This window comes from Phyllostomus hastatus, unplaced genomic scaffold (assembly GCF_019186645.2).
Source record: "Phyllostomus hastatus isolate PE091 unplaced genomic scaffold, TTU_PhHast_1.1 phas_scaffold_55, whole genome shotgun sequence".
Taxonomy (NCBI): Eukaryota; Metazoa; Chordata; class Mammalia; order Chiroptera; family Phyllostomidae; genus Phyllostomus; species Phyllostomus hastatus.
In genome coordinates, this window is record NW_025334035.1 from 456,620 (window position 1) to 483,929 (window position 27,310).

At 51.0% G+C, this 27,310-nt stretch overlaps 1 protein-coding gene across 1 annotated transcript in view; it reads right to left on the reverse strand.

The window, feature by feature from the left end:
* Positions 1–26,640, reverse strand: part of ITGAE (integrin subunit alpha E) — a 59,102-nt gene extending 32,462 nt beyond the window's left edge. Inside the window, exons 1-8 of the mRNA XM_045824628.1 lie at positions 26,486–26,640; positions 10,544–10,664; positions 3,607–3,713; positions 2,443–2,510; positions 1,957–2,074; positions 1,611–1,748; positions 1,072–1,187; positions 299–450 (exon numbers count right to left, since the gene is read on the reverse strand). Of these exons, the coding sequence (XP_045680584.1) occupies positions 299–450; positions 1,072–1,187; positions 1,611–1,748; positions 1,957–2,074; positions 2,443–2,510; positions 3,607–3,713; positions 10,544–10,664; positions 26,486–26,519 (854 nt within the window). The 5' untranslated portion in view covers positions 26,520–26,640. The remainder of the gene's footprint in view (positions 1–298; positions 451–1,071; positions 1,188–1,610; positions 1,749–1,956; positions 2,075–2,442; positions 2,511–3,606; positions 3,714–10,543; positions 10,665–26,485) is intronic.
* Positions 26,641–27,310: the final 670 nt, after the last annotated feature.

A 27,310-nucleotide genomic window follows, 5' to 3' on the forward strand; every position in this document is an offset into this window, starting at 1 on the left:
GGTCTCCAAGTACAAACTGGAGTTGTGATGTAGACCCAGGCAGCCTGGCCCCTGAGCCCGGCCCTGCATGCACAGCTGCTCACAAGAGGAGTCTTCAGAAGAATTTTTGGAGGACTGTCCTAGAGTGTCACTCATCAGCCAAGGCTGCATGGAAAGACCTCACATTCCCCTCTCAGCCAATTCCTCTTCACAGTCCTGTCCAGCCACCTCTCCGGGCATGATGCCCCCGAATCTCTGGGCAGGAGTGCCAGCCAGCACCCAGTAGTACTCAGGTAATTCCCACTGCCCTCACACTCACAGTACATGCTTCATGGCAGAGGCTGTCCTGGTGACATTGCCCAATTGAGTGATGTTCTGGACTCTGCTGAGGGAAGCCATCACATCCTGGCTGTACTTAAGGTCGAACTCGGTCTTGATCTCTCTTCCATACTGCACCAGGGCAAAGCTGCACTGGAGGGAGGGTGGGGGGAGGAGGTTAACAGAGTCACCATGCCCAAGGCCCTTGAGTGGCTCCCCTTGGAAGGGGTGGAAGAATCCACTCCTTCATCCTCGTTAATTGCAGGAGAAGATGCTAAGGCACAGGGAAATCTCTGAGCAAGTGGGGTGGAGGGAAGTGTGACAGTAATGCCCCCAGTGAACCATAGGGTTCTTCTCCCTGAACCCATGAGTTTGTGTAGTCCCTCTCCCCTTCCTATGGACCGTGTGGCTTTCTTTGGCTGTTGGGATATCAGCAAATGGGATATAATCAGACACATGAAAAGCACTTGTGTGCATTAGGTCTCATCCTCTTGGAATGTTGCAGCCATAAAAACATTGGGCCGACCTGCTGGAGACACGTGGCCAGACGAGTGAGGCCATCTTAGGCCATCCAGTCCCAGTCAAGCAACCAGATACCTGCAGCTGCAGGAAATCACTCCAGGCAAGACCATCAGAAGAACCACCCAGCTGAGCCCAGCCCAGAGAGCTGACCCACAGACCTGTGAACAGCTCAGTGGTCGTTGTATTGAGGTGGTTTGTTCACAGCAATAGACAGCAACAGACTGTGTAAGTCTAGCTCCTGGGGAAGCCTACCTCGAAGCACTTCTCATACACACTCTTCATCATGTTAGAGATAAAGTCTTTGGCTTTCTGGAAGTCTGGGGCATCAATGCTTCCTGAGCCATCCAGGATGATGGCGATTTCAGTGCCTGGGTCAAGACAGGGAGCAGGTCAGGAGTGGGCATGGAATTTGGGACAGCAATGAGCGTGGTTTGTCCTGCTCTGTAGGGCACCCACCCCATTCAAGCCCCAAGGGCTCAGTTCAGGTAAGAAGTCAGTGAAGCTCCCAAGAGTGAAGCCCATGTCTCAGATGCAGAGAAAGAGCCAGAACCTGCTCAGGCTCTGACTGTGTGTGAGTCACTCCCATCACTCCCACTCTCGGGCCTCAGTTTGCTCATCTGTAAGATGGAGGGGGCAGAGCAGGGACTGGTGAGGACTGCAAAAGCCAGTCACTGCTCCCCATCTCGCAGACCTAGGCACTTCTCACTGCTAGATGGATGTCACCAGCCTAGGTGTCAGCTCTGAGAGCCTCTGGGAGCCTCTGGGAGCAACCTACGTCTGCCTCTTCTCACCAGCTTCTGCCTCCTCCTCCTCTTCCTCCTCCTTTGCCCCCAGAGCCCGGCGCCACCTGGCTGCATTCTCTGTGCTGCCTTTTTTGTTCATGTAGCAGTCTCCAGCATCCATATTCGCCCTGGGATCCAGGAGATTTTCTTTAAAAAATACACATGAAAGAGCTCAGAGTCAGATAGCCTCCCTTCTCACCTCAAGGGAAGCCCACACTTAGCCCATGGTGGGGCCTAGGCCTGCCTTGCCCTCCCTGGGCCTCTGTGTCCCTCTGCCGTGGGCTGGAGCCTATTCTTGGAGACCCAAGGAGACCTCTTCAGAGCTGTCCAAGGCCAGTGAGTATCCAGTCCTTACCAACATTGTTGAAAGAGACCTGGGTCTTGCGACCGAGGTCGGGCGCCAGTAAGCTACAGGTGCCTGTGAGTTCTGAGCTGAGGCTGTGGCGCTTCCGGGCCACCATTTGAATACAGATCTGGGGAAGAGGGAGAGAAAGGGAGAGGAAAAGTCTGGGTCATCCCAAGCCCAGGCCCCCTAGTCACAGCTATGCAGAACCAAGTGCCTCAACTAGGCAGGGGATGCCAGAACAGCTAGCTCACCCTTCACCAGGGGTAGGAGTTGGTACCAGGGTCAGAGCTGAGGTTAGCCCCTGGGTCAGTGTGCTGGGAGTACATGGAGTACCCCGTCAGAGCCAAGGTCAGCCCTGGTGTTGGCACCAGGGAGACAGCTGGGCTTGGCCCTGAGAATAGCACACCAGTGAGGACTGGTATGAAAACCAGTTTGCCATAGGGGTCAGTTCCAGCCTCCCGAAGGCCCTGCAGCCCGAGTCCCATGCACACTCACCAAAACACTGTCGTTGTTCCGGACCACAGTCACTCCCCGGTGCCGCCCCTTTGGGATGCGGACATGCTCTGAAACAGTTAAGCCTAGGTAAGGTGGGCGGGACCCTGGAGCCAAGGTCAGAGAGATCACAGGGCCTGTGATGTCTGCTCTGTGCTGGCTTGTGATAAGTGGTGATGGGGACCTAGGAATAACTGAGACCTGGTGTTGTTCCTCTGGGGGCTCCCAGTCTGGTGGGGCAGATGGATGGGGAAGAACTAGGTGGTAGGTGTGCACAGAGCAGGGGGGCTGTGCAAGATGCTGAGGGACTAGCTCTATGGACTGATGAACTCTCCAGTCTCAAAGAGCCTGCCTCTGGGCAATCTTACTGCCCCACAACTCCAGGGGCAGACATGGTAGCTCCTTCCTCTCCCTTGCCAATGTGGGCCTCAAGAGACTGTCTCGTTTTTGAGCCACTAGATCACCCTGTCATCCAGCTGGACTATGTGCCCTCCAGAGGCTGTTCAACACAGTGTTCTTACAGAGACCAGGCTCTGCCCTACAGAGCTGAGGGGTCATCAGCGAATGTGTGCCTTGAGCTAGATTGGGTGGGATGGGTAGCATTTGGTTAATAAGAGAATTTGGTTCATTCATTTGTTCAAACAGCATTTATAGAGCACCTAATATGTCCCATGTCCCATGCTAGATATTAGGCTGGCCACAGTTAGACTGGGAAGGTAGGGCTGGATTCCACCGAGATGTGATGAGTTGGAATAGGCTTGGGAACCAGGGGAATTTGGGTTTGCATCTGTGGTGCGACCAGTACTATTTGTGCAACCTTGACTAAGGTCAACCAAAGGTTTTCTCTGAACTGGAGGTTCCTCTCTTGTCAAACGCTATGGTTTTGAGGAGTAAAAGTGAATGAAGAAGTACTTAGCATGGTGAGCACTCAATACATATTAAATGTCGTTTTGGTGTTAGGGTTGGGTCAGGAAAGGTGTGGGGGGGGGTTAGGGTTGGGCTGGGATGGGATTGGACGTTGGGAGAGAAGGTGGGCTGTGGCTGGTAGTGGAGTCTATGGGGGAGGGACTGGGCTATATGGGGCGGGGATTGCAGTGGGCTGGGCTGGATGAGTGGGACTCCTGGAAGAGGTCCTGGGAGCATTCCCTGCAGCTGGGTCTGACTTACCCACAGGTTGGCAAAGGATCTCCTTCTGGCTGAGGGCATCCTGGCTGAGGGAACACCGGTGCAGGGGTCCTGCTGTACCGTTGGCTCTGGAACTGGTGACCAGGAGCCTGGGTGGGAGGGTAGACCGCAAAGTTAGCTGGTTGCTGATCCCCTTCTCCTCCCTGCCTGTGCACACACAGTCTTCCCATTCCAGGCCCAAGGGCCCACGGGCTCCCTGGCTGGAAAACTGGGAGAAGGCGCAGACCGAGGAAAGGTAGGCAGACTCCACACCACGCGGAACATTGCTCAGCCTCTACTTTTGCACAGCTCCAGGCAGGAAAGGGTCCAGGGCAGCCCCTCTCTGCCCTCTCATCCACCCTGATACGGATGGGGCAATGCTGGTGGTAAACAAACATTCTGCTCTTTGGTGGCAGTGGGGGGAACCCGGAAGCCACCTACAGCATAGTCGCTTATATTGGGGGCAGTGCTGGCTTCCCAGTGGCTGCCGTGGAGAGGGGCTGTCCCAACTGGCATCAATGACACTGTTCCCTGAGAAGAGCATGCTGGTGCTATCCTATGAGTCGGTCAGAACTGGAGGTCTGGGTTGGGCACCTCAGCCTAATTAAGGCAGCCTCAGGAGCTATGATGCCCAACAGTAAACTCCCCCAGCTCCCGCCCACCCCGAGCTCACTAGCCACGCTGCCCAGAGAGGGCTGGGCTGCCTGAGACAGGAGTGAGCCCATCCTAGGGTTGTCAGGAAGGGGTGCTGGGAGTGCCCCGAGGCTGAGCTTGGTAATGGTGACACAAGTCCAGGGTCTTTGTGCTGAGGGTGGAGAGAAGCCACAGAGGACTTTATAAAAGGGAAGTACATAATTAGTCTATGACTTTGAAAGGTCGTAATGAGGGTCTAGAGGGTGGAGGGCAGGAAAGAGGTGCTGTCTCTACACTTGTGTGCGCCCCGCCAGCTTGACCTGCTCCACCCCACACCACCAGCAGTCCCCACGTTGCTGGGCCCAGTGGACACCTTCCTGTCCTCGCCTTCCCCAGGCTCTCCGCAGCCCTGGTAGTCAGTGACCCTCTCCTCCTTGAAACCCTTTCTTCTTGATTGCCTCCTCCCCTCTCCTGACTCCTCCTCAGACCCCTTCACCAGCCGGCTGACTTCCAAACGGGAGTGCTGGGGCCTGGTCTGTTTCCTTTGCCAGCACTCTCTCCCCAGGGACCCCCCCCCCACAGTCCCACGGCTCCCGCCCACCTAGAAACGCTGAGATTGCCGCCTTCACACCCGTGGCCCTGGCATCCCTCCACCAGGGGTCAGACTAGCCTGGCAGTAGAAGCAGAATAAAGTCCCCCCGCCCCCCTGAGATGTCATGTCCCGATCTCCAGAACATGTGACTATGCTACTTTTCATGGTCAAAATGACTTTGTGGACTTAGGTTAAGGATCTTGATATGAGGAGATTATCTTGGATTTTTAAAAATTTTATTATGCACTTACAGTTTACTTTCAATATTATTTCTCATTAGTTTCAGGTGTACGGCATAGTGGTTAGACACTCATATACTTTACAAAGTGTTTCCCCAATATTTCAAGTACCCACCAGGCACCATACATCATTATTACAACATTATTGACTATTCCCCATGCTGGAACTTTACATCCCTGGGACTATTTTGTAACCACCAATTTGTACTTCTTAATCCCTTCACCCTTTTCACCCAGTGCCCCAACCTCCTCCCTTCTGGCAACCGCCCGTCTGCTCTCTGCATCTATGAGCCTGCTCCTGTGCTGTTTTGTTCATTTATTTTGTTCTGTAGATCCCGCATGCATGTGATATTGCATGGTGTCCTGGATTACTGAGCTGTCCCACTGTAATCACAAGAGTCTCTGTAAGCGGGAAGCAGGAGGGTCAGGGTCAGAGAAAGAGCTGAAGATGCCACGCTGCTGGTTTTGAAGATGGAGGCAGGGACCACGAGCCTAGGAATGCGGATGGCCTCTAGGACCTGAAAACGGTGAGGAAGTGGACTCTCCCCCAGCCCCAGGATGGAACACAGCCCTGCCGATGCTGATTTCAGCCCAGTAAGATCCATTCTGGAGACTTCTGCCCTCCAAAACTGGAAGAAAATAAATTTATATTATTTTAAGCTAAATGTATGATAATTTGTCACAGCAGCAATAGGAAGCAATGACCAACTGCCCATCTCAAACAGAACACGTGACCTTGACCTCCAAGCCTGCCCCTTTCCGCCTTCCCCCAGCAACACATGGCTCCACCAACCACTGCAGCCTGCAGCCCGCAGCCTGGGGGCACACTTGCTTCACCTTTCCACTCTCCCCTCCACCCAATCCATCCATAAACTCTGTTGCTTCTTTCTCCAAATTATATCTAGAGGGCATTTCTACTCTCCATTTCCCCACCACCATCCAGGCCACCATTATCTGGTCTGGTCTATGGTAATACCATCCTGTTATTACTACTTTTTAAAATAACTCATAATTTGCACCATGTCACTCCGCTGCTTCAGCAGCGTCCGTGCACTTAGACAAAGAATCCATATCCCTTGCTGCAGCCACAGGGCCTTCTGAGATCCAGCCCCTTCACGCCTCCGACACTTCCCTTCCTGCTCCTTCCCTCTCCGGCCACACACCACCTGGCTCCTGCTCCTGCCCCCCACCCCCACGGGCTCTTTCCAGCCTTGAGTGGAGCCCTGTGCCCCCTGTGCCCTCTGCTGGAACACTGGCCTTCCCCCCAACCCCGAGGCTGGCTCCTTCTCCCCACTCAGCCTCCTTCAACGGTCACCTCCTCATCAGTTTTCTCCAACTTCGCAGTCCAGTTCCTCTGCTTCAAGCCACCCTGTTTTAGTTCCTTCAGAACCTGTCACGTCTGACAGTGTCCTGCTTACATGTCTACTTGCTTATATCCTGTCCCCCGCACTGGACTATAAGTTCCCTGAGGATCTTGTCTGTCCCGTTTGCCATGTTGTTCCCAGGGCCTGGCTCAGGAAATATTTGTTGAATGATGACTAAATGGTAGCCCGGGCAGCAGGTGAGGGACTCATCTCTGCAGGCTCTGCAGCTGAGCCCCACAATCAGGTCACCTGTTCAACAACCCTGCCTCCCTCACTGGCCCCAGCACCTCAGAACCGGGCTCTGCCCCAGCTGTGATTTGGTGGGGGTGGGGGGTGCGGGCCTGGAGCAGCCTCACTCTCCATCCTCCTCAGACCTTGGCCCAAGCTGTTTCCTCTGCCCACAATGCCCTTCCCTTGCTTTGCCTGCTGAGCCAGCATCCCAAACCCCAGCTCCTCAGGGGCCCTTCCCAAAAGAAGGAGCTACTTCACCCCTCCAAGCCATCCAAGTAGTCCTGACTACTAGAACCCACCCCCACTCCTGGCTCTTGTTCCCACCCAGACTGTGAGCTCCTGAGAGACTACCACGCTCAGCCACACAGGTTGCGCCCTGCAGAACCCAAGGGTGCCCTTCATATCACAGCCACAAGGTGTTGCGGCTGGGGGCCCAGTTTGAGCAGCCCCTGCCACCCACCTCTTCATCACCCCGCCATGCTGGGTGGTCTCTTGATCTCCAGGTTCACTGACTGAGTGACTGATGAACTAAACAGTAACTGAGCCCACCAACAGCTGACAGCCCATCGGATCGAGTCACCCAGTTCTAGCCTGTCTCTGTGTTCTGTCTGTCCCCAGATGCCCATTCCACTCCCCCTGGGCCAGCCACACCCACGATGCTGCCAGCCTTGGCTGTCACATTTTAGGGAGAAACAGTGTGAGGAGTGACAGGGACATGTCATCCTCACACGGGGAGCCTGAGCCTCTCTCTGTGGCCTGGTGGCTAGCAGAGCATTTCCTGCCCCATGCAGCAGGTGCATGGTCACAGCCCCATCATTTGTGGCAGGAACCCCCAGAAGTGCATCTCACCACATCCTCCCATGAGCCCTCCTCCACGTCAGCTGGTGTTTAGAAAGCTTCTCATGAGCCCAGCTGGGCTCTTCCCCCATCGTTGGTGGGCTCAGGGCCTTCTGTTGGGGGCGAGGACTTCAAACTCCCCTCATCCATCGTGGCCTTTCAGCTTGGACTTCTGAGGGACAGAGTCTTAATGTCTGTCAGACCCGGTGCTGGGGGACTGAGCAGGAGATGGTCACAGACACGCCAGACTGAAGCCTGGCTTCGCACACATGTGGGGCGATGAGAACATCCTGCACTGAGAAGCTGGGAAAACGGAGCGCTGAGCCAGCACAAGCCCTGGCCCAGCAGCCCCACTGCTGGGCACATACGTGCCTGACAGTGGGAAGGGCACTTGGCCCACACCCTACTCTGCACAAAAGCCCAAGGAAACAGCCCAAACGCCCTCATGGCACTCCTCACACCAGAAAACTGTAGCAAAGAGAATGAGCACTATCACCTCAGGCAAGACCATTGGGTGAACGTCACAGATGTATGTGAGGGAGAGAAGCCTGCTGTGCACCTCATTTATAACCAGTTCACGAACAGGCAAAGCCACTGCATGGAGATGGTGGCTGTGGTGGTGGCTGGCTCTGCGCAGGCCTGTGGCTGGTGTGGCTGGTGATGTCCCACTCCGAGTCTGGACGTCGCCTGCCCAGGGCCCACTTTGCAAGCACTCACTGAGTCGCTCACAGTGTGTGCATGGTTCTGTGTGGCACATGCCAGCACAGTTTCACCAAACGAAGACAAACTGCCAACACCAGCCTTTGATTCAAATTCCTGCAGCCAAAAACCTCCCAACAACCCTCTCATCACCTGCTGTCCCCACCCCTGCGTCAAAGCTTCCCGGCTCTCCCCAAACCCTTGCCGACAGGCACTGCTCACCTCCCCCTCCTCATTTTTCCCCACGCCCAGCTTCGGCCACCGACCTTGTCTCAGTTCCTGGATCTTGCTCAGGCCAGCTTCCAGGCCCAGCTGGACTACCTGCTTCTGTGCCTTCTCTCACCAGTTCCTACGCCTCCCCCACGTCCCAGGGCCTCTGCACATCCTCTGCCTGAAGGACACACCTGCCTCTACATCTCCACAGAGCCCTGGACATCCCACCAGAGCAGTCATCACTCTTCTTGTCATCTCCTGATCCGTCTGCTTTTCTCACGAGCCTGGGAGCTACATGAGGGCAGGGACTGCATCTCTTTCACTGTCTTGTCCCCCAAATCTCGCTCGGCACTGAGTAGATGCTCTGTAAATACTTGCTGAGTGAATGAATAAGTGAAAGAAAGAAGAAAGAAAGAAAGAATTGACCCTGCCCTCACCACTTAAATTTGATGGTCACCAGCCTCTTCACTATAAAAATGGAGAAGCCACAGCCCAGGAAGAGGTCCAAGCTTACTGGCTGGCAGTGTCCTGGCCCAAGTCGCAGGGCTGCCAGTGCCCGCCCATTGGCCACCAGACAGAGTTCCTGCTCTGCTCAGCTCAGGGAGATGTGTAGCTCCACCCAGCCAGCAACTCTGAGCATCTCACCTGCCTCTGCCCCAAGGCCTGCTGGACCCTGGGCTCTGGCTCAGGTGTGCTGGATATGAAGGCATTCCTTGACCATTGTCCAAAAGCAAAGCAGCAGGGGTGGGGGTGGGGAGGGAAGCAGTGCCTGAGCACAGCTGGGTTGCAGAGCAGGCCCAGGAAAAGCCTTGTGATTGTCATGAACAAAAGCAGAGAGGAAGGATTGCTCTAGCTTAGAGACTAAGAGACACAACAGTGATCCTTGACTGGACCCTGGCTTTAAGACAGAAGCAGTCCTTAAGGTCATTTTGGTGATAACAGTGGGGAAAGCACACTAAAGACGTGCTTCCCCACCAGCATACCACCACTGCCAGCATCTGATGCTAAGGCAAGTTTGACTTGCTTATTGTCTGCCCGCCCTGAGCTTTCGGAGTTCTGTCTGCTTTGCTCAGTGTCCTCAGGACCTGGCTCACGGGAGGTGCTCCGAACAAACACTTGCTGAGTGAACAACCAGGGTATACGTAATTCTACGACTTGCCTTTTTCTCCTTGCAGTGCTTCACGATTGATCTACCTTAATAACCACTGCACTCTTTTCATTCATTTTACCTGCCGCTAGGGTTGCAGTGTGTGACTCACAGCTTATTCCTTCTGTTTTCAGAATGATGAGCATTTCCAGTCTTTCACAATTCCACGCAGGGCTACCCGAAATGCCTTCACCTGAGAATCTCTCTAGGGCTGGTATCTGGTAGTGGAATCACTGAGTCCAAGGTCGCGTGCATCTTCAGTTTTACCACATATGGCAAAATTGTTCTCCAAGGTGGTTACACCAATTTACGTTCTTGAAAGTTTCACCACATCCTTACCAACAGAATGCTGTCAGATGTAAAGTTTTTTGCTTATCCAATGGGTGGGTACAAACGATATTTTAAAAATATAAGATAACATAGTAGAGCTTCGTTTTGGCCAGAAATGACATTAAGCCCTTTGTGTGCATGAACTCAAGCAGTGTCTGCATCAGCCCGTGAGGCAGGTAAGCCACGCCCCTCTGTACAGCTGAGGAGCCAGGCCAGGGAGTGAGCATCTGGCCGCAGAGACAGAGCGCAGCTGTCGAGGAACCGCGGCCACCGGACCCACCAGCCACCACTCCCTCCTGCCTCATAGTTTCCATTTTTAAAAAATGTTTTTTGTCACTGTCCCCAATTTCTACATTGAGCATGTATAAGAGACAAAAGAGCCTTAATAAACTTTATTTGTAAACAGTTTCGAAGTCGCCCCACCCCTGCCTCAGCCATGAGGAAAGAGGCCAGTTGAGGAGAGGGGCCCGGGTGGACTGGCCTGGGGTTCACAGCCTCTCTGAGCCTCCCTCTCTCCCCTGCATGCCCTTGGGAGAGTTCAAGGGTGTCCTCCCCAGATGGGGTGTGGGGTGTCCAGGCTTCTGGGGGGCCCCTCAGGCTCCCTGGTGGCCCCCCCGCCAGTCCTCAGGCTGCCTGTCTGCCGGGCCCCACTCACCAGGTCTGCTTGCTGCTGGGGTCTCGGTGCAGCAGGGAGCGCAGCACGTGAGGCCCACCGCCCTCGGGAGTCACCCAGGGCCAGGCCACGTCCACGTTGAAGGCCACCAGAGGAGCCAGGCCTGCGAATAAAAGAGGAACATTAAGCAAAACAGGCACCTGTCGAGGCCTGGCTGGACCTTTCCACACACTATTCCGCCAACTTCTGTAGTGTCACCGTCCCCGTTGACAGGTGAGGAAAGCCAGACTCCCAAGGGCTTTTCTTTTCATGGGAACAGGACTGGAATGCAGGTGTGTCGGACCCAGGGCTGTGTCGCCCCAGGGTCCTTTCCCCAGGAGGCCTTCCCTGGTTCTCCCCCCAGACACACTGCCCACCTTCTTCACCTCCCACTGCACACTTCGGTACCTGTCACTTAACACATGCTCATCCTCATGTCTTTGTACCAAAGTTAAAGCAGACAGTGAGCCCCAAGGTGAGGGTCTGCATGCATTCAGACTATGTTCCCCCAAGTGATTAAGAGAAAACATGTCCTCAAAATACCTGCACAAGAAAGTTTATAGCAGCTTCATCTGTAACAGCCCCAACCTGGAAACAACCCCGACGGCCATTGCCCAGGGAAGGGATGAACCAGCCGTGGTGATTTCTGCAGTGGGATGCTGCTCAGGAGTGAAGAGGCACGGGCACCTGACACACACAATAGTATGTGTGTCACACACATCACTGTGAAAGCAGCTTCACTGACACAGAAGAGTATCTACTGTACAATTCCACATGTATGCTGTTCTGGAACCAATGGCACTAATCTGTGTAAAATATAGATTAGTTCCTGGGGGCGGGTGATTAAATGGGATGGGACAGGAAGGAACTTTCTGGGGTGATGGAAATGTCTTATATCCTATAGGAGTTTGGATTACAATGTTTTACACATTTGTCCAAGAATTTTGAGGGGTCCACTTATAATTTGTGTGTTTTACTGTATGCAAATTTTACCTTAAAGAAAACCTATGTAAATCTTAAACTCTAGTTGACAGGTATGCTGAAACGTTAAGAGATGCAGGGTACCGATGTCTGCAGTTTACTTTGAAATGCATCAAAATTTAAGGTGGCTGGCTGGCTAGATAGGTGAATATATATGGGTAGATATATATGTATGTATTTTATGTAATATAGAATACAAATATGCAAAAATATAAACATAAATTATATAAGTGATAACATAAAATGAAATATTGACAACTATGAAATCTGAGATATATGGTTGTTCACTGCACACTTTTTTCCAAGTTTTCTGTATGTTTGAAATTTCTCATTAGAAAATTTGGGGGATAAAACTGATATGTCCAGATTGCCACCCAAAGAAACTGTGCTCATGCATACTCCAACAACAGACGAGGAGAAGGCCCCTTTCCCCCAGCATTGCTTAGCTGACTGTGTGCAACTTTTTCATTCTTGTTCTACAAGAGTATCTCATTACTTTGTTCCAAAACTATTTTTTAATTATGAGTGAGGTCAAGCCGCTTATTTTAAGTTCATTTACTGCCTATTCATATGTTACCTATTTTATGAGGTATTTATTGTTTTTATTCATTTGTAAGAGTTTTTTGAATCCAAACAAAATTGTGTGTTATCAGATGTTTCTCGGCTGTTTGACTTGACTTGATATTTTTCCCACGTCTCCATTTTTTATGGAGTCAAATCATTTTTTCTTTATGACTCTTGAGTTTTGTGTCATGCCTCTCAGAGATAATTTTTTCAATTCACTCAATGTTTTTTATATCTCATTTGTTTCATTTCTTATGCTTGAATCTTTGATTCATCTAGCATTTATTTTTGTGTATGAAGTGAAATAAGGATTCAGCTTTACTTTTTCTCCCCCCACAAATGAAATTATGTCAACAGTATCCCCAGAGATTTGAAAAATGGCCTTTACCATTCTTAGAATCCTCTCATGCATTTGGGCCTCATCTGGGACCTCGTTCTGCCCCGCTGGCCCCATTGTCTCTTACTTAGATGCATTCATTAGTTCCCTGACCTTTTTCTTCCAAGACTTGTCCCTCTGGCTGCATCCTCTCAATACCAGCTGCCAGAGGGAATTCTTAACAGTGTGGTCTGACCAGGCCACTCCACTGCTTAAAACTCTGTATTTACATGGAAAGGGAAAGGTAAAGTTCTCTCTCCAGACTTATCTGCTCAATTACTGTTCACTAGACTTTTGGTCATGATGACTCTTAAACACCTGTATCACTTTTCGAACACTCCTATTTAATGATAGTATAATAACTTTTTCTTCCCTGAATACACCAAATAAACATGCCATAACGAATGATATTCTGACATCACACTTTCAGGGAATAAACGCACTCACCAATTTATGTAATATAACAGTGTCTAGCCCAATGATAGCCTAGGGAACAAATTTGCATTGCTTGCCATGATTGGATAAACCCCAAACACTTTGTTTTGCATATGCATGCCAACTGGGAGGGCTGAAGAGGTAGCATCTTCTCTGGTTCTGCAGTCTGTTCAGTGTACAAGCTATTTCCAAGTGTTTCAACGTGCCTTCAGGTTTAGTACTTATGTTGCCTTCAAGGTGTTTTTCCATGCTATAACTTTATTTTTAAAGTTAGTTTGAGTGCAAGATAGCCATGAATCTCTGGAAGGGTGAAAAACAGTGAAAAAATGATATAGAAAAAATATGTACCTTCTCTATGACTCCTTCACACCCATTATTCACCACCCCTGTTAAGTCTTCATTTCCTTCCTCAACAAGGCAATAAACCCTCATTACAATAAGTTGTATATGTAAAGTATTATATTCAAGTTATTAGGGTTTTTAAAAATATAAATTTGATTAATTGGTATTGGTATAGGATGTATTTAATTGGGTATTGGGTTGGATGGGCTGCATCAAAATTTTTCATTGAAACTGATGGAAATATTTTTTTCTGATGAAAGGCCTTTCATTTATCAGTAGTCATTTTAGGAACAAATTAGAATAAGTAGCCTTGGCTGGTGCGGCTCAGTGAATTGAGCTCTGGTCTACGAACCGGAAGGTTGCTGGTTTGATTCCCTGTCAGAGCACATGCCTGGGTTACGAGCCAGGTCCCCAGTTGGGGGCATGCAAGAGGCAACCGACTGATGTTTCTGTGGCAGGTCAATGTTTCTCTTCCTTTCTTTCTCCCTCCCTTCTCCTCTCTCTGAAATAATAAAATCTTTAAAAAACAAAATAAAGTAAGCAAAGTATAGGTTTATAGACTATGCTATATTTTATGTAAGAGAAGGAAATATGCACATATAAATATGTTGCTCTTCATTCACCAAGAAGATACAACAATTTAAAATCTGTATGTATCCAGACACAACTCCCTTCCTTTCCCCTCCCCTGGCTGCCCAGGAAAACAAAGGGAATGAAGGTCCGGGGAAAAAGGTGGTGCTGGCCCCACCGTCATGAAGAAGCAGCAGGCCAAGGAGGTGGTAAATCCCCTGTTTGAGAAAAGGCCCAAAAATTATAGCATTGGACAGGACATCCAGCTCAAAAGGGACCTCACCTGCTTTGTCAAATGGCCCCACTACATTTGGCTGCAGAGGCAAACAACTGTTCTCTGTAAGAGTCTGAAAGTGCCACCTGCCAGTAACCAGTTCACCCAGGCCTTGGACCACCCAACAGCTATGTAGCTGCTCAGGCTGGCCCACAAGGACCAATCAGAGACAAAGCAAGAGAAGAAGCAGAGATTGCTGGCCTGGTGAGAGACAAAAGCTGTCAGCAAAGGAGAAGATCCCACCTAGAGGCCACCTGTCCTTCGAGCGGAGGCTAACACTGTCACCACCCTGGCGGAGAACAGGATGGCCTGGCCGTAGTGACTGCACACAGTGTGGATCCCATTGAGCTGGTTGTCTTCCTGACCGCCCTATGTGGGAAGATGGGAGTTTCCAACTGCATCACCCAGCTGAAGGCCAGGCCTGGGCATCCAGTCCACAGGGAGACCTGCACCACCACGCCTTCACATGGGTTACCTCAGAAGAGAAGGAGCTCTGGCTAAGCTGCTGGAAGATATCTGGACCAATCACAACGACAGGTATGATGAGCTCCACCACCACCGGGGAGGCAGCGTCCTGGGTCCAAAGTCGGCGGCTCACATTGCCGAGCTGGAGAAGGCCAAGGCTAAGGCACTGGCTAAGTGTACACTATTGAGCTTTCTGTACATAAAAGCAATAAAAATTCCCCTTTGACCAAAAAGAATTAAAAAGAAAAATTAAATAAGTAAAATCTGTGTGTATCCAATAAAATAACTTCAAAATAGCAAAATAGGCAGAATTAAAATGAAAAATACAAAAATCAACAACCATGTGGGAGGCTTGAATGTTTTAACAAATCTTTCATATTAGTTATAAAAGCAGACAAAAATCAATAGGGATATAAAGGAGCTGAACAACACAATTAACAAGCTTAATTTAAGCAACTAAACAGAACACTTTACCCAACAGCAGCAAAATAAACATTCTTTTAAGTGTACATAAAATATTTACCGAAACTGGCTATACATGCAAGCCTCAATAAATTTCAATAGTTTCAAGTGATTTAAATACATTCTCTGACTCTAGCGAAATTAAAACTACAAATCAATAACAAAAAATATGAGCATTTCAGAAATTAATGCACTTCTAAATAACCTAGGGTCAAAGATGAAATCATAATGGAAATTTTAAAATATTTTGAATGTAATGAGAATTAAAATGACAAATCAAAACTTGTGGGAAACAGCTAAAGCAGCATTTAGAGGAAATGTACAGGCCTCACTGCATATGTTAAGAAAGAAAAAAAGTTAAAAATCAATCATCTAAGTTTCCTTTTCAAGAAGCTAAATGAATAGCAAATCAAACCCAAAGAGATGACAAAGGCATACAGATATAAATATACATCAAGGAAACAGAAAACTAACTTACAATAGAGAAAATCAACAAAGCTAAAGTTTGTTTTTAAAAGTTAATAGGGACACCATCCGGGTCAGGTGTGGGCGTGACCTACCCTTCTTTCACAGCTCCTGCCTCTCCCAGCACTCCCCCTCCCAGCCTGCAGCCCCATGCCTGTGCTCCTTCCTCATGCAGTTGGTTGCTACGGAAGAGCTTAGACTGCACAACAGGAGCTACGAGGATGCTCTTGTCCAATAAGCATGTGGCTCCTGATCATCAGTTGAGAATCTGCCAGCGCATGGGTCCCGTGTTGGGTATAGAAATTCCACCCAGTATTTCAAGAGTCACTTTTTTGCTTGCTGCTGGAAGGCAGTCTTTGCATACAGGAAATCTGAAGAAGTATTCTTCTTTGTATTACTAGCTTAATGATTATTATAATAGTGAGGCAATGTAAGTATTGTGGAGGAAAGGGGGCATGTAACTGTAGGCCATGCTGTGTACTATAAAATTCTCCACATTTAGCACATTGAACTTTATTACATAAGTGTTTAACAGACCCTTCTGCATTAAAAAAAAAAGATAAAGGTATAGATGTTAAGTGAAAAAGTCTGAATTTTATTCTGGGATATGTTTGAGGTTTTATCCATGTGAGTTCTTAATTTTCCATTTTGTAGCTCTCTTATAACTTCATTGAATATAATTATATGTGTCTAATAAACTATTTAAATGCTAAAAAAAAGAAATAAAAAATTAATAAAACTGATAAATCCCTAGCAAACTGATCAAGAAAAAAAATAGAGGACATCCAAACACCAATATGAATAGGGAGAGGTCATCAGAATAGATCCTAAGATATTTAAGAAATAATGAGAGGACAGAATACACAACCTTTTACCAGTAGCTTTACAATTTAAATCAAATGAACAAATTCCTTAAAATAAAAATTTACCAGAATTGGCAAAAGAAGTGTAATCTGAATGACCCCGTATGAAAGAATGTGACTCCACTGTTAAATCCTTAGAAAAATCTCCAGGCCCAGATGAACACTTCCAAACATTTGAAGAAATCTTCCAAAGATTGAAGAAATACCAATCTTGCAAAAACTATTCCAAAGAACAGAAAATGAGACAACAGTTTCCAATAATTTTATGAGGCCTCCAAAATATTGATAATAAACTCCAAGAAGAGTAACACATGGAAGGAAACATGACAGTCTCTCTGGAACACATGTGTGAGGACACTTCAACCAACAAAATCCAGGGGTTTATGAAAGTCATCCAACATCACGACCGAGCGGAATTTATTTCAGGAGTGCAAGTGCAGTTTGACATTTGGAAATAATTTAATCACTATGTTAACAGAAAAAAATCATATGATGGTTATGATAGATGCAGAAAAGGGCATTTGATAAAATCTAATACTGACTTGTGATTTAAAAAGTTGTAGCAAGCTAGGAATAGAAGGCAATTTCTTTAATCTGTTTAAAAATACCCATTAAAAGCCTTCAGCAAACATCTTCCTTAATGGTGAGTTATTGAAACCTTTCTAAAATCAGGAATAAGACAAGGATACCCACTCTCACCACTTCTATTCAGCATTTTACTGGAGGTCTTAGAGCAGTAAGAAAAAAAATACAGAGCATTAACAATTTTTTTAAAGATTTTATTTATTTATTTTTAGAGAGAGGGGAAGGGAGGAAGAGAGAGAGAGATAAACACCGACTGGTTGCCCCTTGCACGCTCTCAACTGGGGACCCGGCCTGAAACCCAGGCAGGTGCCCTGACCAGGAATCGAAATGGCAACCTTTCATTTCACAGGTCAGCATTCAAAACACTGAGCTGCACCAGTGGGGGCAAGACCATAAAGATTTAAAAGGAAAAAAAAACTATTATTTGCAGATGACACAATTAGGTATACGGAAAAAGCCAAAAGATCCATAGACAAACGTTGAGAATCAGTAAGTGCCTTAGGTCACAGGGTGTAGAGGTGATATGCAGAGAGCCACTATACTTGTATGTACTTGTATGTATCAAGGATCACATAAGGGATGAAAAATTTTAGAGGATGAAAAATTTTATTGACTGAAGACATTAAAAAAAATCCATTGTCTAAATAGAAAACTTACTAAAGATACACAAAACCTCTACACTACAAACTATAAAAGACTGAGAGAGATTAAAAAAGATCTAAAGAAATGGAGAAATAGATCATGCTCACAAGTCGGAAGCCTCAATGTTGCTCTCATTTATCATTGTATTAATCTATAGCTTCAATACAATCCCAATCAAAGTACCAGAAAATTATTGGGGGGAGGGGAGTGTGCTAACAAGCCAACTAAAAATTTTATATGGAGCAAGAGTAGTCAAGGAAGTCTTGAACGAGAATAGCAAACCTGTAGGACTTGCCTTATCACTTATGACCATTTATTATAAACTTATAGTTAAGGCAGAATTATATTGGCACAACAAACAAACAGAGCAGTGGAACAGAGAGCACATAAACGTATGGCCCTTTACGACAAGGGGACACTGAAGAATGGAGAGAAAGAGCACTCTCTTCAGTACAGGGTGCAGGGCCACGCGCACATCAATATTGAAACAAAAAGTAATTTCGACTCCTCTCTTCCGTGATACACACAAAAAAATCAATTCCTGATGGATGGGACATTTAAATGTGGATTTAGATGGATTATATATCTAAGTGTGAATAATAAAACAAAGAAGCTTTTAAGAGAAAACAGAGGTAGATAAATATTCGTTAAATAGGACACAAAAAATACTAAACATAAAGAAAAGAACTGATAAACTGAACTTCACTAAACTGAAGCACTTCTGTTTCTCAAAAGCCACTATGTTCAGAGAACCAAAAGGCGAGACAAAGAGCAACAGAAGATACCTGCAATACAAACATAGGACAGAAAATGCATATCAGAGTATGTAGGGAATTCCTACAGATCAATGAGAAAAAGCCATGTAAGCTAACTGAAGAGGACATTTCATAAAAGAGATTATGCAAATGGCCCTGGCTGGTGTGGCTCAGTGGACTTAGCACCAACCCTCGAACCACAGGGTCGCTGGTTCGATTCCCAGTCAGGGCATGTGCTTGGGTTGCAGGCCATGTTCACAGTGAGGGGCGCGCAAGAGGCAACCACATATTGATGTTTCTCTCCCTCTCTTTTTCCCTCCCTGCCCCTGTCTCTAAAAATACATAAATAAATAAATATTTTTTAAAAAAAGATGTCAGGAGAGTAGTTACCCTTGGGAATGAGGTGGTAACTAACTGCAGAGGGGCCCTTAGGGTGCTTCTGGCATGCTGGCAGTGTTCCATTTCCTGAAATGGGTACCTGAAATGGATTTGATTTCACTTGAAAATCCACTGGTCTGTATTTGCCCATTATTTCTGCATGCTATATACTTCAAAAACAGTTTACATTAAAAAAATAATTGCAAGTGTTTAAAACACACTGAGTATATAAAGTCCCATGAGTTCATAATGACATTTAAGAGACAGCAAGAAAGAGAGAGAGACAGACAGACAGACAGACAGAGAAAGAGGGAAGAAATGAAAACACTGCATTGGTCACCATTGGAAATAATGAGGGAACCATCCCCTTATTCTGAAAACTGACTATTAAAAGGAAAGTATTCAGCAATTTTCTAGTCTTTCCAATGTCAACTGCATTAGGACCAAATAGTTCTAGTTGAGGAGAAAAAGTTCTCCACAGAAGAATTATTACTAATGAGTGAGGAATCATACAATCATAGAACAGTTTTGCAAGCCATTACATAATAATTAATTTGGCCCCGCCATCAGTGGGTGCAACCACTCAATGGGTTTGGGATAGTGCTTTGCAGGGAGGTGGACAGCCCTGGAGCCTGCTAGTCAGGCTCAGTGTGCCCAGGTGGGTCCCCGAGCAAATGTGCCTCCTGGTGCGACACCCTGGGAGGGACGCAGGGACCCAAGCCTCTACCTTTCTAATGTATTCCCAAGTGACACCTCTGCTGCTGCCATCAGACCACATTTCGAGTAGCAAGCGTGTGAAATACTCCGGGACAGGAAACAAAAAGGGGGAATGGGATGCAGGAAGAACGGCACAATCCCAGGATGGTTCAGAGTGTGGCTGCCAGAAATGTGAGCCTGACTTTAATGAAGCCATGGGCACTAACGTCCAGGTTTGGGGAAATGGAGGGGTTAGAAGAACAAACCGCACGCAGATCCCAAGTGACCTGGGCTACAGGACAGGTGACCGAGCTCTGCAGTAAAGCAAGGACTTGAAAAGCACACAGAACAACACGTGGGCGAGGGGCTGCGCTGAACCTCGAGGCGGACCAAGGAACTGTCAGAGGGAGACAGGAAGACTTGAATGTGGACTGGGCGGGCAGTGACACCAGAGAAGTGTTGCTAGTTTTGTGAGGTGATGAAAACGTTGCAGCTGTCTAAGAAAATATCCACATACGTCAGAAACGTGCACTGAAGCATTTAGGGCTGAAATGACAGATGTTTGGGATTTACTTTAAAATAATGCTTCTGAAACATGAATGTGCCAGTGAACACCGAAGCGGCCTGTTAAAAACGCAGTGTCCGCTCCAGCACGTCAGGGAGTGGGGCTGAGACCCTCGGACCCCAGGGGCCCCCCAGCGGCCCCTCAGCTGCGCAGCGCTGCTGGTCCCCGGACCCAATTCTGAGTGGCAGGCTTTAAAATGCTTTGGCGAAAACGCTTGAGAACAATGTCATCTGCGTGGTGGGTATATTGGGTTCGTTATTGTTGTTTCCTTTACTTCTGTACATGCTTACACTTTTGTTATTAAAAACCAGCCTTCCAAAGGCTGCAGGAGGAGGCGGGGTAGACGGGGCGGGGGGTGCGGGGGATGCGCCGCGGGCAGGGGGCGGAAGCACCTCCCCTCTCGGCCCCCAGCGCTCTCCCTGAGCCGGCGCTCGGGCAGCGGGCTTTCCTTTCCCGGTACACCTCTGCTTTGCCCAGAACGATTTGTGGTGACTCATAAAACACACAGTTCGCTAAGGTAAAACTTGTTTTAAAATAATGGGGAGGGTGGAAATTTCTTTAAAGGACAGAAGGAAAAGAATGGTTAAAAAAGAGAGCGGAACAAAAGAGGGGCACAACCTGAACGGAAACGGCCAGGAGGCTGAGAGCGGCCCTGCGTGTCCGTCAGCGGTCAGCGAGCGCCGGCACCGCCTGCTGAGGGGCCCTCTTGGCTCTGAGTCCGGCACTGGCACACAGTAGGCGCTTAATAACACTAATTGTTAAATAGATGCATTAATAAATGAACTGTCTCGAAGCCAACATAAAGATAAAAATGATCAGTTATGTCATTCACAGCATCCACAAAATTGGGGGGGAGAACCCAAAAACTATTCTGGTGAAGCAGAAATAACAGAAAATCAGAAAGAAAAAAAAAAAAACACCTTCCTGAGGATTCATTTAGCAAGAACCTGAATAAATTGGGGGCAGGGTGGGGTAAACAAAAGAAGCAGAACACAACACTGAATGAACGAACCTGCACCTGGGAGCAGTTATTTGTGTGCCCCCGCCCCCCGCCCTGCCTGAAGAAGAGCAGACACTGTCTCCAGCCCCTGAGCTCCTCCCCCTCCAGGCCCAGGTGTCCCTTGGCAGATTTGGTGAGAGCCCCAGAACCCGCCCCAGCCTGCTCAAGTGTTCCTTTGCACGAATCTTCCCTCCCGAGTGCTCTGTTTCGAGGCTGTCTCCTCCTCCTCACCATGCACCCGCTCCCAGAAGTCCTTCTGACCTCCAGACCCCCACCTGGCCACTTGCACCCCCACAAGCCTTTTCTCACAATCTAAAATTATCTCACTCATCTCCTGCTTCCTTATTGCCTGCGGCTGTTCCCCCACCTGTGTCATGGCAGGGCCGGGTATGGTGAGGTGCTGGGTGGGTGACGTGGGCTCACAGACTCCCTGTGGCCTACCCACGGACCCTCAAGGGCTTCAGAGCAAGACCCCAAGTGGGGAAGAGGGAGTACTGTCCTCAGGGAATCTGGACTCCAGCTTCTTGGCCCATTTCATGCCAGCCCTGTGTTTCTTGATTGGCCAGGCTGGGTGAGGGTGAGCATCAGCCAACCAGCGAGACAGAATTCTTACTGTCTGGGTAACTCAGACATGACATGAACCCTGAGATAGTCCAGTGTCCTCATACGGGCCTCCACGGCACCTCCCTGTCCAGCCCGCTGCCCCCGCTGCCAGACCTGCTCCCAGACATGCCCAGCTCCATTGCACCTCAGTGTCCCCCCAACACCATCTGCACACGATCCACCTCCGGGCCTTCTCAGGAGCGACACCACACCCAGCGTGCCTGCCTCCCCCTTCCCACCTCTGCCCCATCCTGGAGCCCTGCTCAGGCACTCCCTGCCCCAGGCCAGGGTCCCAGCCACGGCAACCCCGAGCCCCCTCATTCTGTGGTGTCCCTGTCTGGCTCTGACTAAATCCTGTCTGGGTCAGAGTGATCTGTGATTAAATCTGTCTCCCCCAAACTGAACTGCTCTGAGTCATCCAGACGGCCCCCACCCCCACTGCTGCAGAGCCTGGCTCAGCATGGGGCCAGGCCCAGAAGAGGGGTCCTGGACATGTCAGAATGGGCCACATTCCTGTTCCCCACCCCACCCCAGCCCACCCCCATTTTCCCTTTGTTCAACTCCCTGGTGCAAGACCCCTGAGGGGTGGGAAAGGGCAGTAGAGAGATGATCACAGCTACCCTTTCCGAGCACCTGCTGTCTCCCAGGCACCGTGCTGGGTGCTGAGGCTCAGGGAGGGCCAGTGATTTGCTCATGGTCCGTGGGTGAATTAAATGTTTGTGTCTGGGGCCCAGGTCTTCCTGATTCCTAAGGCTTATTAAACTCCTGAGAGGTAGGCACCCAGAGAGCAGGGTCACAAATAGCCCCCCGAAGCTGGGCATGGCTTCCAGGCATGCTCGAAGCTCGCTGAGCTGGGGCAAGCCCCGGTTCGAGGGCGGGTAAGTAGGTCAGCAGGCACCTGGCAGAGGGCACCGCGTATTTGCTGAGCTGTCCCAGTCACCCGCCGCCACCCCTCTGTGCCTGGGGTCTGCCACCTTGCTGGAGCAGACTCCCACTCAAGCCCCTGACATTAACCTCTGCTCGGGCTGTCCCTCAATCAGGCAACCCCTTTCCTTCCCACTGTGACTCGGAAAAATAGCATCGGTCCCACAGGGACACAGTCCTGAGTTCAAATCCTGATTTCACCACTGAGTCACTGCTGGACCTTGGGCTTGTCACCTCACCTGTGTCCCCATCTGTGGTGTGAGGCTGTGCAGATTTGATGGGGCAATGCCTGGCCCGGTGTTTGACACTGAGCTAGGGGCTCTGCGTGGGTGCCGATGTTACCGTGTTAAAACCACAAGAGGGCTTGTCACATTCTCACTGACGGTCTTGCCCTCCGCCCCAAGAGCCTCTCGAAGGCTGCCAGACATGACAGCCCGGCTGAACCAGAGTGTCACCGCACTGCCCACAGGGCTGCCTCCCCAAGCTGTCTCGAGCCTGCTGAGTCAGACGAAGACCCTCTCTCCATCCTGTCTGCCACCACTGCCTGCCACCTCAACCCCCGCCCGCCCACCACCCCGGGCATTTCAGATACACGTTCCCACGGCACTCGTTCCGCCTTAGCAAAACGGAGGCCCAGGGCCGGCTGTCGAACTGGGACTAGACCCTGATGTTCTGGGCCCACTCCGAACACCCAGCTAGGCCGTGGGGGAGCTTACGTCTAGACGCATGTGCAGGGCGCCCGTCAGGTGGAGCGGCTCACCCCTTGGCCCACCCACACTGGCCTTTCCCAGGGGAGCCTCCGAGTCTCAGCACCAAACCTCAGTCAGCAGAGCCCTGAGACCCCCCTCACCTTCCCAGTCTGCCTGACAACCATGGCCAGCAGGCCCTGAGCACTGACTGTGTGCAGGGATGGTGCTAAGTCCTCATGGATTTTCTGATTTTCCTCCTAAATATTTCTCCTGGGTGCCTCCCCCTCTGCAGGCTCACCGGCCCCAGCACCCCTGGGCTGGACCGCGGCAGCATGGCCCTCGCTGGCTGGCCTCTCTCTGCCTCCCCTCTCTCCAGGAGTCCACCTCCCACACAACATGCAAGTCCCATGGCACTCGTCCCTCAGCACTGCTGTGGCTTCCCCCGTCCCCAGGATGAGGTCCAGGCCCCCTCAGTCCGGCACTTGGCACCTCTTCGGCCGGGCTGACACATGCCCCCCATACACACTCTACAAGACAATGTCCCAGGGAAGGTGGGCAACGCCTGGTTCCCAAGTGGCCTGCACCCCCACCTGGCTTGCCCACACACACTGCGCTTCTCTGACAGTCTACCTCTGCCTACAACGCCCTTTCCCTCCCCCACATGTGAGACCTGAGGCTTCCTCAGGGGCCTCCTCCCTGGGGCTACAGAGTGTGTGTGTGTGTGTGTGTGTGTGTGTGTGTGTCCTGCTTCCTTGCCACACAGAGGCCCCTAAGACAGGGATGGTGCCCTCACTCACCCCCAGGGTCTACCATATTCTGATTGTGGGGGCACAGGCAGTGTCACAGCAGACAGCTTTCTGCCCTGATGCAGACCTCACCCTGCCTCTTCCTAGACAGATTCCTCACCCCCCACACCTTTGTCTACACTGCCATTCCTGTACAGAAAGCAACCCCAGCCCCCAGTCCATACCTGCTAAAATTCTCCCCCATCCTCAGACACTACAGTCCCCTACCCCCACGGCCAAGGTTTTCTACGACCCACCTGTACACAGGTCTGGGCTGCGCCCAGGCGGAGCTAGGCCTCATGGCCTCCCCCCACCCCACCCCCCGCAGGGCACAGCAGCACACAGACCTCAGCCTGAAGGTGGAGGACAGCAGAGCCGGCCAGGGACCCTGGCTCCTTCACCACGGGAAGGTTTGGAGGCTGACAGGGTTCCCTTCCTGACAGGTCCCGGGAGGGAAAAGTGAGTGCCTGTGGTCACAGAATGAGTCGGGAGAAGACTGACCTGGGGACAGGGGGCCATCGGGTAGCAGAGCGAGATGGGACTAGGGCTGGGGACCTGGGCCCCGGCAAGGGCTCAGCGTGCCTGCCTCGAAACCCCCCTCAGGCGATGTTATCTCATTTGCTCCCGTCGGGGGTGGGGGGGGGACTGGACATCCCCGCAGTGGGCAGCCGGGGAAGTGGCAGGTCAGAACAGTTCTGGATTCTCCGTAGCCTAGGGAGGCCCAGCCAGGCCAGGGTCCTGGGCTTGGGGTCGCAGTCTGAGGGCTTCCTCCCATCCTCCCCAGCACTTCCTTGTCACTTTCTTAGATCCTCAAGACTCAGGGCTGGTTTCACCTCCTCCAGGAAGCTCCCCAGTGTTACTCCATCCCTGTCTCAGGACCTCCTAAGAGCAGAAGTGCCACAGTTTCATTTCTCCCACCCAGACTGGAGCTGCTGGGGCCCTGCTGCCACATCCTTCCCATAACAGCTAAGCTGTGGCCTCAGTAATTTCATCGCAAGTCCATTCCACCCTGCTCTCTGCTGTCCATCAGCCTGGGAGTACCTAGGCCTCTGAAGGGGCTGAGTAAGTGTCATCTGGATTGGCGTGCCTGAAAAAGGTACTGGGGCGATGGCCAGTCATTCCTGAGGACACGGAGGACACACAGCAGGGCCAAGAGTGACATCAGGGTTAACGCCCCAGGCCACGGAGTATTGTAGAGCTGGAGGGCAGGACAGAGGCCTGGGCGGGACCCTCGTTCCCACTAATACTTGCTTGTGAGCCTGGACAGGCACTGCCCCTCCGGGCCTCAGTCACCTCCTCCACACTGGGAGGGTGTGAGCCAGCGTCCGAGCGTCTTCTCCAGACCACCCTGGTGAAGGGGGATCAGAGCCACACGCTATAAAAGAGTGAGGCTGTCTCCACACACCTCACATAACTGAAAATAGAGGTGAGTCTAAACTGTAAGGTAAGGAAAAGTGAGTTCAACAAAGTTCTGACATTTCCACGATGACTATCTGGATGTTTTTGTGATATCACACATTAAAATGTGTCCCAAAATCTATGCTTCACCGGAGCATAGTGAAGTGGCCTGCCTCTCGGCGCTCGGGCTGCACGGTGGGCGCTGAGCCGGAGGCTGCTCCAGCGTGGACTCCGCACGCAGACCCCGGTGCTCACTGGCTGGCCCTGGCCGATCCTTCAGGGAGAGCTCGCTCCCCCCGAAGTCTTGAAACTACTTCCATCTGATGTCCATCTCCTTCTTCTGGCCAGAGCAGGAGACCTCCAGAAGCCCGCCCAGATCACCAGGCAGGACCACGCTGGCCCACACGTCAGTCTGAGCAGCCTCCAGGCCAGCTGGCTGTGCTCAGCCCATCCCTGGGACCTTGGGGGCAGCTGCAGGCTCGGGGCTTGGCTTCCCCAGGTATGGCTCCCACGGGATGTTGAAAAGCGAGAATGGGACCCCCAGGTAGCGGCAGGAGGAAGTGTCCCTCTCCCCACCACACACACACAATCTCATACTGGCCCCAGTATCACGAACAGGAAGCAGGCTCCCCCCATGCATCCACCCTCGACCACACTGACACACGCCCGTCCCCCACCCTTTGTCCCTTACTGGTGCTCATTTTCACAGGGTCCTCACGGCATCAGCTGAACCCCTGATCTCTAGAAGGGGGCTCTGCTGGGGGCAGGGAGACACCATCAGCCTCCACTCTGAGAACGAACTCGGCGGAGACCCGAGGGCCGGCCCAGTGTGGGTACCGTGGGGAGAAGGGCTGGCAGGGAGGGGAGGCTGGCTGGAGAGGGAGCAGGGTGGCGGAACTCTGGAGTCTGAAGCCACAGGCTGTCAGCACAGTCAACAGCGCTCAGAGGTCGTTCTGAGAAAGCCTGGGGACCTCCCCTCCAAGGAAGAACATCTCCCTGGAGACATTCCCACACTTTCTCTGACCTCTAGTTCTGACTGAGCCCATTTGACAGACAACGGACAGACAGACAGACAGGGCTGTGCGGACGGCACAGCTGCCCTTCCGGGCAGGCCTGAGGCTGACTTACTGGTCACGCAGAGCAGAGTGTGGAGGAGCCACATCCTAGCCGAAGCAGAGGCAGCAGAGTGGGCCTCGACCCACTCAGCTTCCCCTCCACAGCTGCGGCGGCCAGGAGGCGGGGACAGAGGCGCACACACAGGCAGACAGCACTTTGAAGCACACAGATGTGGCCCCACTCGTACACGGCTGGCTGTGCGGTGTCCTCGGCAGTGGTGGGCTGAGTCCTGGGAACTTGCAGACACCTGTCAGCTCTGTCCACCACACGTGTGGCCTGGAAACAGCTCTGGACGTCCTCGGCGGGGTGCAGCATTAATCCGATCGTCATTTATCATCCACGAGAGTCCCAGCCCCGCTGGTCTAGAGCACACCCCCCGACACCTCAGCGCAGCACCCAGCCCCGGGGCCTGGGAAACAGTTGGCTCAGCAGTGGTCACAGGCCCCCTCCGACAGGAAGTGCCTCCACAGCTGGAAACCTGGGCTCCTGCACCTGGCCCTGCCCTCGAGGCCCTGAGCTGCGGAGGGCAGGTGCGCGGAAGGTCCGACGCAGTGGCTGGCACCGCTCTCTCAGTCCAGCTTGGGCCGCGCTCTTTAAAAGCTGGTGGCGGCACCGTGATGCCAGAACTGGTATGGAGCTCTGACCACCAGGACAATGGGAAGTACAATTCCCGTCATTCAGCACACTCCAACCCAGCCCAGTGTCCCAGAGGACACACCACAGCCTGCAGCCCCATTTCAGTGCTTGCCTCGCGATGTGCCAGATTTCCCCTGTGTGACCGAGCCTGTCACTGGAGGAGGTTTCTCTCGCCCCCGTGTCCCACAGAACTAGGCGATG